At 42.9% G+C, this 18,052-nt stretch overlaps 1 protein-coding gene across 1 annotated transcript in view; it reads right to left on the bottom strand.

The window, feature by feature from the left end:
* The window catches only part of LOC138498208 (fibrocystin-L-like), a 245,145-nt gene that overhangs the window by 193,808 nt on the left and 33,285 nt on the right, over window positions 1-18,052 (bottom strand). The window contains exon 2 of the mRNA XM_069622088.1: window positions 13,642-13,796. Coding sequence (XP_069478189.1) covers window positions 13,642-13,796 — 155 coding nt within the window. The remainder of the gene's footprint in view (window positions 1-13,641; window positions 13,797-18,052) is intronic.

The following is an 18,052-nucleotide window of genomic DNA, read 5'->3' as shown; positions in this document are numbered from 1 at the left end:
GATGTGTTTGCCCACTATAATTCAATGTTCTACCAGTATAAACACTGATTCTCATCCTGACTGTGCCGGTACATGTTGGTGATGCCTACACCAAAATATGGCAGCATTCACAACTAAGAACATACTGGTGTTTGCTTTGCCCATAATGCCAGTAATGTTACTATAGGAAAACATATACATGCTGTATCTGCCAATATATGATAGCATCATCAGGTAAGAACATAATTCTGTTGGTTTTTCCCTTAAAGCCAGTAAAAATACCATGTTACAGTAAGCAAATATATATAGATTGGCTACATCAATGTAGGCTAGTATAGCCTCGTAAGGAAACTCATCATGTTGGCTTTGCCCTTGATGGCAGTAAAAAAAGCCATGCCACAGCAAAAAAGTGTTCATATGTGGCCTTTCTGGCCTACACTGGTGCAGCTAGTCTGGGCATATTCAAAACATGCCCTGACTGGCTGTACCAATGTAGGCCAGTTTGGCCAAATAAGAACACTCATCATGTTGGCATTTCTCTGAAAGCCGGTATAAGATGCCATGCCACAGTTAGAAAACATACCCTGCACAAATGTCCACCCCCCATATGTATGAATACTTATCATGTTGGCTTTCCCGTTAATGCCAGTTAAAAATGCCATGCCATAGTATGAAAACCTGCCCAGACTGGTTGCACAAATGTAGCCCAGTGTGGCCATGTAACAACACTCATATTGGCTTCGCCTTTAACACCAGTATAAAATGCAATGCCACAGTAAATACACATGACTTTGCTGGATGCAAAATGCCCTCCATATGTAAGAACACACATCATGTTGGCTTTGCCCTTATGGTATTTTTAAAATGTTATGCCATAGTAAGAAAACATGTCCTTGCTGGCTGCATTAACCAAATCCACCCCCAGCCTGCAGCCTTCCATGCACACATGTCCATACACCTTCACACAAGCAGTCACACATCCATACAGCTTCTCTCAAACAATCATTCACACGGGTACCGATAACATTAACACTGCATTCTCATACACACGAACACTCACACACATTCACATTGCACTCTCATATGCACACTTGCACAGTTGATCTCTCGCATATGTACATACGTACATACGCATGAACGTAAATAAATGCTAATCTGACATCCATACATTCATGCACACATAGAATAATGTTTTTTTTTCCTTTACCTGTTTTCCTGCAGCTTTGGACTACACAAGGCTCTTCAAAGCAGGCCTCTTGCTCCAGCGGTCTACACAAACAGGAACCAAGAAGCAGGGAGAGCTTCCTGGTTCTTAACATGCCTGGTAGAGCCAGAGCACCTTCGTCTCACCTCCCACCTAGACCTAAAAGTGTGGAGAGACTCAGGAGCACCCCTTGAGCGTGTTTAGGTCTGCAGTTCCCCAGCCTGCATCACCAACGGGCCATGCATGGCTGGGGAAGCAAAATGTCCCCGCCTTGCATTGTCTATTGGCAAGCAATGCTCTCTGGGGAACTGAAGTATAAAGAGAAACCAGGTTTCCCTTTACATTTTGATGGCTCCTCTATAATGGGTGTTGGCTGGTACATTGTTGCTCTTTTGCCCATTATAGACGAGCTGCCCCTGCATGCAAATGCTCAAGGGTAAGGCTCTTCAAACTGTAGGGAACCCAATGTTTATCAATGGTATAAGTCCAAAAGGAAAGCCCTGCCTTTATTATAAAGCCAAACTGTCACAAACCTTTCAAAGACAGCACAGACCACAGTTAGGAACAGGCTTGCACCCCATGTTAACTGTGCTCACACACAGAGCAAGGATGGAAGAACGAAGAGGCCAGTCCACCTGAAAAGTCTGGGAGCATCACAGCGGGACAGCCATGACTATGCTGTTTGACTCCAAGATGGCATTGTCTGTCATTGGGCCCTCTGCTCGCAGAAGCTCTGCCAATTACCTAACCACAGTAATTCAGAAAAGTTGCCCCACATGCAAAGGAACTAAGAGGAACTAAGAACATATAGGGAGAAGGTGGAACTTTAATTCCCTGACCAATCAGGAAGCCAGGGGCTATAAAGTGATAGAGCTTTACAATCGCAGAGTTTATTGAGTCACTTCGGAAATCTCAAACAGTTTAAATGGAGACATTAGTCAGACTGTGTGGGAAATAGGAAGGAAAGCAGGTGCAAGCAAGGAGAATGCAAGAATGAGTGAAGGGAGCAGATGTCTGGCCTTTGCAGTCCAGTCTTAGAAACACTTTGCCATGAGCCTACTGGGAGCTCTGGCAAGGACCAGAAGATATTGAGAAAGAAAGGAACCTATTGCATTATTGCTGAGAATGTATATGTCTACATTTTTGTGAGAATTGGAATGAAAACATCAGTGAGACAACAGCCTGCAAGCTGTGTTTCCCTTTCTGGTAAACAAGTTGGCAGCATTTTTATTTTTATTGCAATATTTTTTTTTATTAGTGTTTCATTGGTTAAATATAACCTTTAACACATTACAACAGGGAAGTTATTCTTTACATACACTAAAACACATTAAATATATGTATCCATTTGCTCACATAAAATATATATTACATATATTTACCCATTTGCTCACATGAAATAGAGTTGTTATTTCAAACCTTTTTGCAATTACAACCGTCAATCCAATAATTCATTTAATATTTTTACATCAAACCAAACACGAGTGACAAACTAAAACTGCTTTAGACACATAAAACATTTCGTCACCTGCTTTCATCATCAGTTCATTTTTGGTTTAAAAATAGCATCTAAAAACAAAACCGAGGCTCAGACCAGGAAGGGATTTTCCCCACTAATTAAAAGCAACCACAATTCTTCGGCAGATAAAGTACTCTGTGCCTCTACAAATTATTTAAAATGAATGGTTCTCAATGCCGTCCGTACCGGACAAAACAGCAGTAGATGCTTTAAAGCTCCCTCTGCCTCCTGGTTTTTACAATGATCACAATTCACCTTCATAGGTCGTGCCTTCTTTCTCAAGGACAGTATCTCTGCTGTTGGCATTGAGTTATATCAAATCCTCATAAATTGTATTCTGAAGTAACTGTTAGAGAATTTGGATAGATATTTTGGCAGACAGCCAAACGCCCTCACTTCATGTCTCAGGTGATAGAAAAATGTAAACTTGTTGGCTTCCTCAGGCGTGAGGATCCAGTCTGCCCTCTGCAAGCTGCCAGTATCATGTTTAAGTTAGGGGGACACTTATAATTCATTGATTTTATTTGAAATAAAAAGCTAAATTCAAATGTCCAATATTGTGGAGCTGGAATTGTTGCATTATGAGGAGTATTGAACCACTTTTGCATAGGCTCGCTATGAATAGAATATCATATCATATCATTAGCTGTGTGTCATTCTTCTGTAAAAATAAACATTAGAAAAGCAAATGGGTCCCATAGACATATCTCATTTCATATGGGCAGTGATATTTTGTTATAGTACTAACTTTGGGATTATTTTACCTGTGTCTCATGACAACTACATCCATTTGCTCTCAGTCACCTTGTTGGCTATCAATAATCTAATGCGAGTCTGTTGCCCAAGGGATGCTCACTTTTTTTGGGTAAGATTTTCATATTTGTGACAAATCCTCCTGACCTGTGTCAGCCCCAGAACATTTTGCTGGACTTGGTGATTATTTTTCACTTGTCCCTAGGTGAGTGGGAATCCTTTTACTCTTTTTATGGGTGACCTTTTTATGTCTCTCCATAGTGTGTGTATGGATCAATAGTTCCCTATAACCTTTGGGCTAGGACTGAGTTGCCCCTTTGGGCTTCCCTTTGTAATTTCTCTTAACATATCTTGGGAGAACTACTGTTCCCAATTAGTAAAGTGGGATTCCCATCCTCTTCACATTTTATATAGTGAGCCAGCATACCCCACCTTATGTTGGGGTTTCGGCAGATAGAATGTATCCCCTTTCTCACTGTACTGGTAAAGTCTTTGTTACAATAACAAGTTAACTTGAATGGCTGGTGGCAGTGAAACTATGTTTGTGACTTTTAGTCCGTATTACTCACAGGCTGTCAAATCAGCCACAGTAATACACAGGAGGGTCACCATTCTGCTTAAATAGTGGGCTCCTTATTTGTTTTTGCCATTTCTCATTTGCTTCTTTTCTTGGGTCTTCTTCTGCCGTCCTAAGTGAGACAAATCCTGGTTACGTTTTTTCTTCGGAGGGAACCCTTTTTGATTCCTGTTGAGGCTTCAGAGTATTTGTGAAGGCAGGAAGTGAGGTAGGAGTCCGAATCTCTGCAGCTCTTTGTCTTCCACCTTGCCTTAAAAGAACCAGTTTCCAAAGAGGCGCTTACTGTCCTCACTGGACAGCCAGTCACCCCTTTCGGTAAACTGCAGGGAGAGTTTGCAGAAGTTATGCTGCAGGTCCTGATCAATAGTCTGATCCTGGAAGCTGGTGACAAGTCAACCACTGGAACCAAATCCAAAGAGGAAGATGAAGAAAAGATGGTTGCAATGAATTCCAGCAACCTGCAATATTCTTTCTTCATCAGGTACCTGTAAATGGGGGCCAAATCTGTAGAGCCACTAGAAGTCTTGAATAATCCTTTGTTGTAAGCCTTTCCTGTCGACTGCTGCTGTCACTTTCCATCCAGTGTTCATTTCTTCAGTCTCCAGACCAAGAATCCAAGGACCTGGCCCTGTGCTGCTGCTTCAGGAAGACAACCATCTCCAAGCTCTTCCTTTTAGCCGAGGTACTGTGTTGGCTTGGGTAATACTTACTTCATGTTTTGTGTGAACCTGTAAGACTGAGTGGGTGATGTGAGTGTTTGGGAGTTAGGCTGTCCCCCTCCCCCTATCAAGGGTAAGATCTGTGCTATGGTGGGAGTTGTTTCTAGTTACCTGCAAGAGAAATTAAGTGCAAAAAATACAAGTACCAGAATCCTTAGAGACACTATAGTCCATTAACCTGCTACACCTGAAAAGGAAATGAAGACACGCCTGAAAAGGTAAAGAAACACAGCCTCCCTAAAGATTGATGGAGTCATGAAAACGTGCGTTTGGAGGAGAAGTCAATGCAGGAACACTTGATTGGCAACAGAGTGCGCGCCTTGTCACTAATTCTTAACCATTGTGTTTGGGAGTTTGCCCATACCATTTGCCCAGGCCTAATGTTGGAACACCTATAGGGAGTCTTCTGTGAAGTCCCTGAACACCTTTAGCTAAGTCTGAGGTGAATACTTACTTGTTTGAAGAGATATCCTCTGGAACTCTGTCTTTCCTGCAACTGAACCCTATCCTTACCTGCAGTAGCTGGCTCCTAGACCGCTAGGGTCCCTCTTCTGTCTGACAAAGCACATTCTCTAGAATAGGGAATGACTTTAATAGATAAGGTTTCCGTCTTGAAATTACATTTGCTAAAGATTGCTAAAGAAGTAAGTGTGGTAACTGTATCTCTGTCATAGAATATGTCACAAAGTGTCCTTAAGTTATTATACCTTTAAGTTGCTGGGCGCTCCATTAAAACTATATATGTTGTTTTACTTTGAAATAGTGTTTCACTCGTCTTAAAAGTAATAGTGTTGGTACTGTTTTATTATTCTTAACTGAATGAGTGTAAAAGCTTACCAATAGGGTTTACCTACCTTGAATAACTGTTATTCGTAAGTTGTACCACTGGGTTTTGCTTCCCCGGATCTACTTAGTGCATACCTAAAACAGTCTAAGAGTCAATACTTATCTTTGAGATGCTTGTAGCCCCTCAAAAAAGAACTGCCGATTGCCTTTCTTAAAAGTCTGCTAGAGTTCTTACTTGCCTAAGAATTGTATTCTAGGGGGTCATTGCGACCTTGGAGGTAACCATGATGCAATTTGCGGCATGGTTACCCCCTTCCCGGGTACCGGGTCTGGGTTCCTTGAATGAGGAATTACCGGGCTATTCCAACCTTTGAAGACCCGGTAATTCCTCATTCAAGGAACCCGGACCCGGTACATCCCCATTCCCATTCGAGCTCCCATAGGGCTCAATGGGAATGGGGAGGGAGCTAACAACGGGCCCATCAATAACAGGCCCGTTGTTAGCTCCCTGGTCTGCTAGCGGGACCCGCTAAGGGCGCCTGGTTTTACCAGGCACCGTTTACAGGTCCCACGAGCAGACTCGTAATGGGGCGGTAAGGGGTTGATGGCTCCGGCACCATTACCGGCGCCGTTAACCCCTTACTGCCCACCTCGGAATGAGCCCCAATGCGTCTGAAAAGTATCCTTGGTGTCTATTCTGTAGTAGTAATAGTGTAAATATTTATATACCAATAGGTTATACTGACCTTGAATAGCTGTTGCTCTTCTTAAACTGTAATATTGGTTTATGCTTTCCCTGAACTGCTTTAGTGATATGATATGATAGTGTATTTATATACCGCCTATACACAATGTGTTTCAAAGTGCTTCACGACAAGGGAGGGAACAAAGGAAAATACAAAAACATTCTTACAGGCCATGACCAACAAGAATGTGAAATTAACTATCATACTTGGCCTGGCGACATTTCAGATAGTGCAAGTGCTAAGACACAGAAAGGAAGGAAATGGGAACAGACAGGCGACTACCGTACTAGGCCTGACAACATTTCTGGTAGAGCTGGAGAATTTCGAGGAATGAGGGAGAGGGGAGGAGAAAGGAGGGAAAGGCACAACTGCACTATTTTAGTGCACTGCTAGAATAGTTTACTGTGTTCATACTTATCCGTGGGTAGCTTAAGGCCCCTCCAGAAAGTATATGAGTTACTTTACTAGCTCTGAACTGTGTTCTTAAAAGTAATACTGGCGACGTAACTGTTTCCATTCATAATAGAGGAAAGTTACATATGTTGCCAGAGATACTTGTAACAAGTGTTGGTATAACTGAGTGATTCTACAAGTGAATAACACTGTATGTTATGACCATTAGGGTCTACTGCCCTTGACTTACTGATGGTATTCTAGAAGTCTAACTACTTTGGTTTTACTACCCAAGAATACCTTAAGGCCATTCTGAATGTGTTACTTTAGGTATTATGTTGTTTTTTAATGATTGTGTTCTATATAATATGTAATAGTACTTACCTTTCCAAAGATTTATCTTGGCCTAAATGCATTTATAATAAATCATTATTTTTACAAAATACATAGTGTGTCAGTGTTTTTTTTGGACCATGTGTAAGTTACAATTTCTTTGTACCTTCCTAAAGCTATCTCTCCCTCCTAAGATAACCCTGGCTGCTCTGTCCATGCTACCTCATTCTCAGGTGGTACAGCCTTATACTAGGAGCAGAGTTTTAGTACTGCCTCAGATGTGGTTTTTATGAAGTCTTGGTAAGACTTTAGAAAAACTGTCCTAACAGGGTGTGGAGTCAAGGAGGGAGACATGAGGTGTCAATTAGGGCACATATATTGCATATGGCATGGTTGATTATCTATGCAAAGTTTGAAAACGTTTAGGTGATGATGAACGGGTAGTGACACTTTCTCCCTATTCCTCGTCATGGACGTTATATTATGAGGATGACTCAAGCTTAAAATCTGTCATTTTGTTGTATACTTCGAAATCATTTTAAATAAAACACAATCTTAACATTATTTTAAGAAAAAAAAAAACAAGCCTTTGTCCAATTAGGGCTGGATACCAGAAAGGTATATACACCACATTCAGTTTTTCCTGTCTCAGAGAGGCAGGAATCCCCAAGATATTACATTAAGGTAAGTATTTCCTATGTATTCCAAATGTATTTAGCGCTTATGCATGGTTCCACCCAACAGGGAGCCTTTCTACCACCCCTCTCTTTCAAAATGTTTTGAATAGACTTTTGTTGGTAACTCTGAACCACCCATTTTCTGAGCATCAGCACAGGCTGGACTTTCTGAAATGTCCTTAAGTATGTTGGTTGGGTGGTACAGGTGGGCTCAGTCTTGCAGGTTATTTGTAACGCACCCTATTGGAGGTTCATGATCAGTCTTGTGAGCAGAGGCAAGAGGCTGCTGGTGGCATTAATATTTTAGATAGAAGTGAAAGATGTTTAATTTGTATTACATCAGGGTCAATTGGAAAAAAGTAAAGATAAGGTTATTGTTTGAAAATCCCAAAGCTTGTTGGAGCCGGGTGGTGGCAGAAGATTACATTCAGCAGATGTAACTAGGTATGCTAACCTTTGTGACTACTAAGGAGAAGAAAACCTGAGTGACCACAGTGCATTATGTACACTCATGTGACATTTGTTGTCAGTAACTAGCGAGAAGCAAATAGAATCGGTTGGATGCCAGAGAGAGCATTCAATGGATGTGGCTTGTTATGCATGTATGTGTGACTACTAGGGAGGAGAGAATACCAGGGACAGTCATGCATGACAAAAATACTTGTGACATTTGTAATCTGCGGCTACTAGAGAGGAGAGGTTGGTTAGAGATATGAGGTTGCCATTTTGCTGACTGTGCCATGTTTTTGTGACTACCTGGGAGGATAGAATACCAGTGACCATCTTCCATGGCACACATGCACTTGACATTTGATGTCAATGATTAGAGCGAAGAAAATCACAGAGTTGGTTGGAGGCAGGAGATTATATTTAAGAAATGCAGTGGGTATAGCTGTGTGTGCAATTGTTTTGTTCTAGGTAGGAGAGAATCCCAGTGGCCCGCATGCATGACATATATGTATGTGACATTTATTGTTGGCGTCTACTAGGTAGAAGAAAATATACAATTGAGTGATGTAATGCACATCCACCCCACTATGGATAACACTCTACTGGGGACTCGGGATAAATGCACATTCGTCATTACAGAATGTGAAATCACCACATGAAAATCAAATAGATTTCTTTGAAGAGTCTTTATAGGTGATGGCAGCAGGTTTGAAATGAGGCTTGTGCAGCTGGTGTTGCTATGTGGATCTACTCCCAAAGGTTGAACGCTTCTGATGGTTGGTAAAGAGTCTGGGCATGAGTCATGGAGACAGCACTGAGTGATTCTGCCATCAAAACTCATGTTTTGGATTTGATTAAACCGTTATTCATATAAAAGACAAGAACTTTGTCTTGAATTCCCCAGTGCAAAGATGACCTGCCTAATCAGGTAAACAGCTGACATACTGATAGCCATTATCGATGTCAGACCTATCATAGCCTATCATGTCCCTGCAAATCTGAAGCTCTTGTACAGCTGCTTCTTTACAGTATAATAACTAAAACAAATGTTCACTGTATCATAAATCCACTCTTTTGTCCATGGTGGCAATGTTTTCTAAGTTATACTATGACATTACTGTGGAAGATATTATATACTGCAAGGTCAGGGTGGACTTCTGGTTTGATTTTCTGAACTAATTTTCAGAACTCTCCATCCAGGACAGAATAAGGTTTGGGGTCGGGTCACCTAACCAAGATTGCTTCAAACACAGCAGATATTGTTGAAGTGTTTCCAGAAACAATGAGAAGATGCACTTCTGACTCCTGTGTAGAAACAGCCTGAGACCGAGCCATGAGGCATGTGGCAGGGGAAGTTAGGATTACCTGCAACACAGAGTATGTGTCTTTTGTGTGTGTGAGGCCTCCTCTTGCTTCAACAAAGATATGTTATTTGCTACTGCAGAGGAAGTGGATGATGACACAAAGAAATCTAGGCTCCTCTTTTCTGCGGGAAATGAAGTGCATAAGCTGTTTAAAACACTTCCTCAAGGTAACATCTCAAACGACACCAAGTGGTGTGCACTGACCATTTATTTGACCATCCATTTGGAATGTTGATTATTAAAGATTCCAACTAAGGCAAGCTCAACAAAGCCTGACAGAATCCCTAGATATCTTCTATACCAGACAGACGCCTAGCCTCAATATGTGCATTCCCATATGGGAAAGGAGAGATCATGGGTCATATTATACAAAGGTGTTTTCCTCATAGCTGACAAAACAAATCTTCAAGGAACCTGGCTTGCCCCTACTCAGAATACAGAACTCAGCAGATCTCATAAGTTGGCAAGCTCCTGCACGGTTTATAGTCATAAAATCGAATGCAAAAATGTTGAAAGTCAAAAAATCGAAAAAATAATGTCGAAAAAACAAATGTGAATTTCTTTTTTAATACTTTTTTATTCGAAATGGGGGGGTTTCCCCCAAGCCCCCCTTTTTTAAACCTTTTTTTTAACATGCGGAACCCCCCAAAAATATATAAATAAAGAATTCGATTTTTTTTTTCGACATTCTTTTTTCGAATTTATTGTAATGCGACATTTATTTTTCGATATTATGACTGACCATCCTACTGCACTGCTCGCATGGAGGAAGCCATGAAAAGCCTGAAGCTTGAAGAGGCTCATGCAGTGAGTACAGGCCCCCAAGTGGTTCACATACCCTCGTGCTGAAATAGAGCTCCTAAAGAGAGATGAAGTGGTCTTCCACTGCCTGCAGCTACAGGGGGTCACTTGGAAGGAATCTAAGTGTCGATTTCTCCAGCAAAAAGTGCAGTTTTTTGGATTGCTATTCCAAAGACAAAGGAATTTCTGCTGAGCCCTAGAAAGTCGCAGCTATTGAGAACTTTGCACTTCACACATGTCGGGCAGGAGTACGAAGTTTCCTCAGGATGATAAACTTCTGTGGGAGATTCATCCCTAACCTGGCCACAATTACAGAGCACCTTTGAAATGCGAACAAAAAAGAACGGGAGAGGAGCTAACATGCTCAAAAAGCCTTCAAGAAAGCTAAACAGACAATTGCAGAGGGCTCTAGAAAGGCAGTCAGATATCCTGGTGGATGCCAGTCCAGTCGGTCTGGGTGAAATACTTGTGCAAATTGGCACAAAAACAATTCACCAGCCTATAACTTTTACAAGCAATGTGCTTACACCGACAGAAAAAAGATACTCTCAAATTAAAAAGGAGGCACTTTCACTTATATGTGTTACCTTTATTCACGGTCCCTGCAGAGTACGTGCTGAACTTTCCATAGCTACTACAGGCTAGCAGCTCCACAGGACATGGATAGTGATCCCTTCCATTCTCATACACAGAATGACAAAACATAGCCTATACAAGGCACGACGGCGCTAACAGAATTAAACATGACTAAGGAAGAAAGTATGGTTCCCTGAATTGGAAAAGATGGCCAATTCAAGGTTGGCATGTTCAAATGGTGCCAGGCAGCCAGCGAACCGTTTAGACACCCCCGAATAGAGTTCTGATGAAGGTGACTGCCCCACGGCAAGTGGTTATCATGGATCATACCACAGACACTTAATGGTGTACTTAGATGGATTCTCTAGGTACTCAGAAGTGAGATTCCTTTGCTCCATGGTGGTTGCACAGTGTTGCCTCTAATGGAAGAAATCTTTGTGACTCATGCTATATCACACACTATTCAGATAGACAACGGACCCCCTTTCCAAAGCAAAGAGTTCAAAGACTTTGTGTCGCTCCATGGCGTACATCACCATCTTATCAACCCGTGCTGGCAAGGGTAACCTGCATGTGGAGTGATTCATGGGAACCTTGAAAAAGGAGTTTGTCATTGCTTATGACAAAGGAACAAGCATGCAGTCAGCGCTCACCTTCTTTCTAATGGCATGCTGGACCACACAAAAAAACTGGAGTGACCCTGGCAGAAACATTCCTCCATAGCCAAGCCAGATCCCTAGTACCCGAGCATGAGTCAAGAAGAAAGCAAGATATTAATACACCATTGGTGAAGTACAAACAAATCACAAGTAATACAAAGGAATCGTCCTGCAGATAAATGCTTCCTTCAATCATCCAGGTGGAGGATGAATCTTTGGTACGAAACAGACAAACTAATCACTAGCTGATTCTACCACATGAGACGAAACCCTGGACCACCACCAAATGAAAAGGTTCAATGGTCACAGCCAAAATGTAAGGTGAAGAAGTTGCCAGAAACTGTAGCTGGTTCCGACAGTTCTTCACACCTGAAACAGATAGAGGCCGAATACTGGGGGAGGCAGATGAGTAGCCACTCAAGGAGGAAACCCATCATACCATGGAAGGGGTAATTACCAGAGAAGATTGTCAGGGAGAATTTTAATTTTAGTGCTAAATTCCTCCCACCTTAGAGACCCCCAGCTCTGTTGATGTACTTTAGGACTTTTTCATTTTAACCCTGGAGTGAGTGAGCCCTTTTTCTCACTCTCTCATTTGTTTTGATCTGATTTGGATTTTATAATTCCTTTCTTTTTGGAGACTGACAAACTCCATAGGCATCTACCTTTGTATGGTGACACACAGCACCTTTGGTGCAGTATCACAGAGAAATGCTTTGGATTTCTCTTAAGGTTTAAATACCTTTTCTTGGGTGAACTACAGTTCCCAAGAAGAGTAAAGTGAAATTGACTTTACTTACCTTTTTTTTTGTGGGTCCAAAACACACCATCTTATGTGGAGTGCTGGGGGGTTACTTAGTAGCCCCTTTTTTTCCTACTTACTCACTTCTCTCTTATGTAGGTCATATTTTTATATGTGACAGTCTGAGAACCCCCTCAGTTTTGAAGTCTAGGAGCCCGGGAGCAGGTGGCAACCCTGCCACTGTCATCTAAATTCAACCCCAGTTTTAATACAGTTCCCGTTATTGTATCACCCTTAAGGAAATCAGATTGTGTGGCACGTGCAGTTCGGAAAACATCTTAGGCATTACTTGGAGCTCTGTTCTCATGGCACAGAAGATGCAGGTGGTTACTGCATGGCAGTGCAGGGGCACACACAAGTGCTCCTTATGGAGCATCCCCTGTGTAGTTCTGGTTAGAATCATATTCATAGACCAGTTCTGTATGACATGGAGCAAAAGAGGCGCAAGTGAAATTGAAATTCCATAAAACGCATACACATTGAATAGAAAAACACTCCGTAGGAGTAAAAGGGCTTTGCCTGGAATAGGAGTGTGGTGCCAGCTGAGATGTGTTTTCCTGACTTGCTAATGGGCAGAAAAAGATAAACAAGCTATGGCTGTCACTGGTAAGGCTAACAGGTAAGCATGCAGTTTGCTGTGAGCTCCATCTCAACACTTAAATGGACATCAGCCGTATTAGAAATGTTTTATGGGCTTGTTAGTCATGTACCGTTTGGGAAAGCACCCAGCACATTTCTAGGACACCTTTGTCCTTTTTAGTCAAAAACGCTTTTAATGCTGTAACTGGTAGTTTTGCCTACTCAGTTATAAGTATGAGGCTTTGTGTTATAGCTTGCAAAGTGCTGCAGGTTAATCATGCAGGCCATGTTACATATTTAAGGGTTGTAGACAGAGAACAGTAATGTGTATGCTGTAGAGGCATCATGCGCCCCCTTCTCCACTGCCCTCTCCTCATCAATCCCAATTGCACAGAACATAATCTCATGTCTCAGAGGTTAGGCATAGGTTGTTGCCCTCCTACAATGCCTATTGGAGTCGTGGTTGGATCACTGCTCCTCTCACACCCCATTTACTGAGTTAAATAAGAGGCCTGCCAAAGCATATGCACTTTGTGTTTACTTTGCCTTCATCTCTGTTTTAAGAAAGCTCTCACAAATCCAAAACTGAGGTGCACGCAATTTTGTACTCGTCTGGACATATACTTGACTAAAATGAGTTTGAGTCGCTCAGTAGACGCACATACAGACTGCAGTCATACATATTTCCATCGCCCCACACCACATCCTCATCAACAGGGCTTACTTTACTGTCGTCGGCATTCAGGAGCCTCAGTCGCAGTTTCTGAGGGCTGGTGCTGGAGAAGTAAATTTCAAAGGACTTGTTCACTGCCACAATACTGTGAAACATAGACAGCCTTCTGCATGAGCGTCCAGAGCAAGAGGTGTGGTCCCGAGGGCCTGTAATAAGGAATACACATGTTTAGATGGGTTTCAAATGTTTTCACTTTTTATGTTTGCATAGCCCAATTTACTGTAACTTTAAACTACTGAATGTGCTCCTATGCTTAAAAAGGCAGAAGATCAATTTCTCCATAAAATGAACATTTGTGAATTTTAGAACCTTGTTTGATAATATGACATTTTTACAGCACCGCTAAATTACACGCTATTCTTTGAAGTGGAGGATTTCACTCCAGCAGTGTGATGTAGGGAAAGCCCCCATCTTATTGCCAAAAAAGGACCGATTTACCTTAGGCGGAATTCCCTAAGTGGTCTTAGAGAAATCCACTGAATCGCCAAATGCGGTACAAAGGACTTAAAAAGTGAGGATTAACATGGCCATCCGCCACAAAGAGAAGCGGTAACATTAACTGAGTTTGTGGTGTTTTCATGCAAATACCAAAAAATAGTAGTACATCTCAACCAAAAATGCTTTTGTAGAGAGATTTCAAAAAATGTTCTGTTCTCAAACTTGAGGCGAGAGAAGTGTCTGGCAAATGTGTGAGGGAAATCTCATGTCCGGGCTACAAAATTAACAAAAAAGATATGCTTCTTGAAGGAAACCAAATCAGCTTTAGCTCACATAGACTGAAGACACTTTCATTTTGGGCCATATCCTTAACCTTCAAACATTCCAAAACGAAGGAGACAACGACTGTACCATTCCTCATCTATAAGACTGCTAAGCTCAGTGATAGAGGGGAGGGGTGAAACACTGGGCCTCTCAGTTGCATCTCAAGAGAGGAGGATCCCTACATTAATGAAACATTATCTGTTGGGCTAGAATCAGAACCAGAATCAAACATCGTCTGTGATTCCCTAAACACCTATGAATAGCCTTGGGAAAAAAGTGAAGGCATGGTAGTCATAGGTGATCATGGCCAACCATGTTAGAAGGAGAGCACTGCCCTACGATCGCTGAGCTCTGTGCTGGTATTGGCTTCTGCCTAGTCCTGCTAAGTACTTCTCCTAATAAAGAGAAGATGTGGGCAAGGAGGATTGGTCTTGTCACCATGATATGATATGTCATTTATAACGCGCCTATACACAAGTGTTTCAAGGCGCGACGAGGCAAGGGAGGGGGAACAGAGGGAAGACAGAGACAACGATCTTACTAGGCCAGGTAACATTGAGATCCTACAAGTGCAGGGGAGGGAGGAGAGAGAAAGTGTTGGGGGAAGGAGGAGGGGGCAGTGCAGTACATATCATCAACAGTAATAAATAAATAGAATAAATAAAAACAATAGTTAAAAAGTGTGGCCAGCTTGTGGCAAAAGTAGGGGTAAATGCAGACATCAAGTGCCAGGAGCTGGTGGAGACTGTAGGGATACAGAAACAGCCCCCAAGTGCAGGGGTTGCCTGGGAGGCAGTGCAGGTGTGCAGCTGGCGGGGGAGGGGGCCTGGGCCCGAGATCAGAGGGTAGCCAGTTTACCAGTGCAGTTTCAGTCAGGAGCTCAGTAGGGGAGAGGAGGAGTGAAAGCAGAAGCAAAGAGGAAGGTCTTGAGGTGCTTCTGGAACCAGAGATGGTTCTCCTCAAGTTTCAGGGAGGCTGTTCCAGAGGGAGGCCCCAGCCGAGGAAAGAAATCTACCACCAACTCGTTGCTTGGAGAAGCGACTGACCCTGAGGGAGTTGGAGGCGGATGAGCGAAGAGCTCGAGGAGGAAGATATTTAGGAAGAGAGGGTCGAAGGTATTGAATCCCCAGGCCCCAGAAGGCCTTGTGGACAATGCAGAGGGTTTTAAACCTAATCCTCACAGCCACTGGGAGCCAGTGCAGAGATTTTAGTCCTGGAGAGATATGATCCCTGGGCTTGAGGCCAATGACATGTCTCGCAGTCCTGTTCTGGATGAGTTGCAGAGGGCAGAGAGTAGAAGCAGGCAGATTTAGAAAGAGGCTGTTGCAGTAGTCCAGCCTAGAGAGAACCAGAGCTCTGGAGACAGTGAGCTTCTGGGGGAAGGTGAGGAAAGGAAGAATACCTCTGAGGAGGTGCAGGTGGTAGTGTGATTTCGTAGAGATGTCAGCGATGAGAGGATAGAAGGGGAGTGTGGAGTCAAAGATGACCCCGGGGGCATTAGCCTCACAGGTGGGAGAGGGAGGAGGTCCTAGAGAGGACGGCCATAGAGCGATAGGAAATGAGGGAGGAGGTGTGCCGTTGAGGAGAATCTCAGTCTTACTGGCATTAAGACAGAGATCATTGGCGGCACACCACTCCTGGATAGCAGAGAAAGAGTCAGAGATTAGAGAAGGAGAAGAGGTGGCAGAAGGGAGCCTGAAAATGAGCAGAGTGTCGTCCACATAGCACTGAAAGTTGGGGAAGAGAGCGGCAATGCACTGGGCAAGAAGTGCCATGTATTGGTTGAACAGCCAGGAAGAGAGGGTAGACCCTCAGGGAACACCACAGGTAGAGATAGAGCTAGAAGAGAGGAAGGACCCAAGTTGGACCTGGGAGGGACGACCGGAGAGGAAAGAGGTCAGCCAAGCCAGGACCTGATCGGTGATACCCAGGTTATCACAGAGACGGTTGAGCAGGATGGCATGCAGTGGTCGAAGAGTACAAAAAGAAGTAGTGGAACTATGTGCCCTTCCCCCACTTCCAACAGACCCCATCACCAGGCTCCCTCCCATACGCAAGCCAAACCCCCGAACACACATGCTGTTTAACAGAATTTTCAGTGCACTGAACTGCAAGTTTCAACTTCTTCCTACACTTTTATTTTGAAATTAAACCATTCCGAATGGTTTCTTTAAAAAATAAAAGTATAGGAACAGTAAAGCACCGCTCCCAACCACTCCCACCCCCTTCGACCACTGTGTTCCAATTTACTCGCCCCTTTTGCCTTTTCAGAACCTTCAGTTTTCTTTGCACATCTTTGCCTTACCCTGCAGCCATAAAAGGTACCGTCCTTATCTTTTTACCTGGCCCCCTCCCAAGGCTGATGCCTCTCTCTGCCTCTGTCTGCCTCTCTCTGCCTCCCTCAGTCTTCACAGGAAGCGCTTTCTGCACTAGTAATTTTTTACTTTTAGCAGGTTTTAAGATGCCTCTGCTGCATGTGTCCCAGCTTTGCCTCACCAAATAAGTACCCCTCTACTCTTCCTCCCCATCCCTGTTGTTCTGGTGTGCCAATGTCAAAAGCCCACTTGGGAGGGGTATTTTCCAAATGGTAAGAGCACCAGTTGCCAAATTAAACTCCTTCGCATTACTTAAGCCTTCCACCTTGTCCCTAGTAAAGGCCCCAGTCTCAGGGTTGTTTCTTTAGTAAAGGGGAATTTAATTTGAACTAAAAACACTTAACACTTAGGAGCACAATATTAATCTTATTATATAAGCTGTATTTTATTAATGAAAAAAGTACACATTGATACAAATATATACAACATAGGAAAATTGATAAAAACACAATGTAAAACAAGATTTTGAGAACACATGATAATACCCAAATGAGTTCTAAAGCAGCAGCTTAACATGCAATACATAAGGTTCATAATTAAAAAGACAAACACTGGCCCTCATTACGACCCTGCCGGTCCGGAAAGAACGGTGGCAGTAAAACCGCTGCCACCGTTGTTTCTGGACCGGCTGATTCAGAGTCCTGCAGGCGGGAGGTGTCAGGTCAGACCTGGCGGGATTAACACCACCCGCCTGCAGGCGGACATGGAAACATCGGCTCTGTCATAGACGGAACCAGTGTTTCCATGGTCCCCATCCCCATGGAGTCCTATAGGTGCTGTATATAATACAACTGTAACATAACCAAAATGTGATTTTTCTAACTCTGTAAATATGTTGCATATACATGTTTATGCTGAATTGCACATACTAATTGAAGATAGTTGTAAAAAACGCAATCTCTTCTGGATTATTTCAAAAATAATGTGAGGCATAGAGTAGTTAATACTTTTATTAAAACACCTAATTTCTCTACAAAATATTTGATATCTAATCATTTTGAAGGCTGAATTGTTTCACTTTAGTTGATTGCATTGTAACAAGGTGTGTGTATTGTGATATTTGGGGAAGAGTACCTGACTCAATTATCATGTGCAGTGAGTGGTGTGACAGTGGCCTCATTACAAGTGAGCCGGAAACAAAGGTGCCAGTAACAATGTTACTGGCTCCTTTTCTGGACCGGTTCATTCTGTGTTTGCCGGTAGGGGCTCTGAACTACCGTCAGGCCTGATCTGCCGGGAGTTCAGACCCCATTGGTGCTTCAGGG

This window comes from Ambystoma mexicanum, chromosome 5q (assembly GCF_040938575.1).
Source record: "Ambystoma mexicanum isolate Mex_15411 chromosome 5q, UKY_AmexF1_1, whole genome shotgun sequence".
NCBI lineage: Eukaryota > Metazoa > Chordata > Amphibia > Caudata > Ambystomatidae > Ambystoma > Ambystoma mexicanum.
The sequence above is the reverse complement of the archived record's forward strand: the minus strand, read 5'-3'. Positions and strand labels throughout refer to the sequence as shown.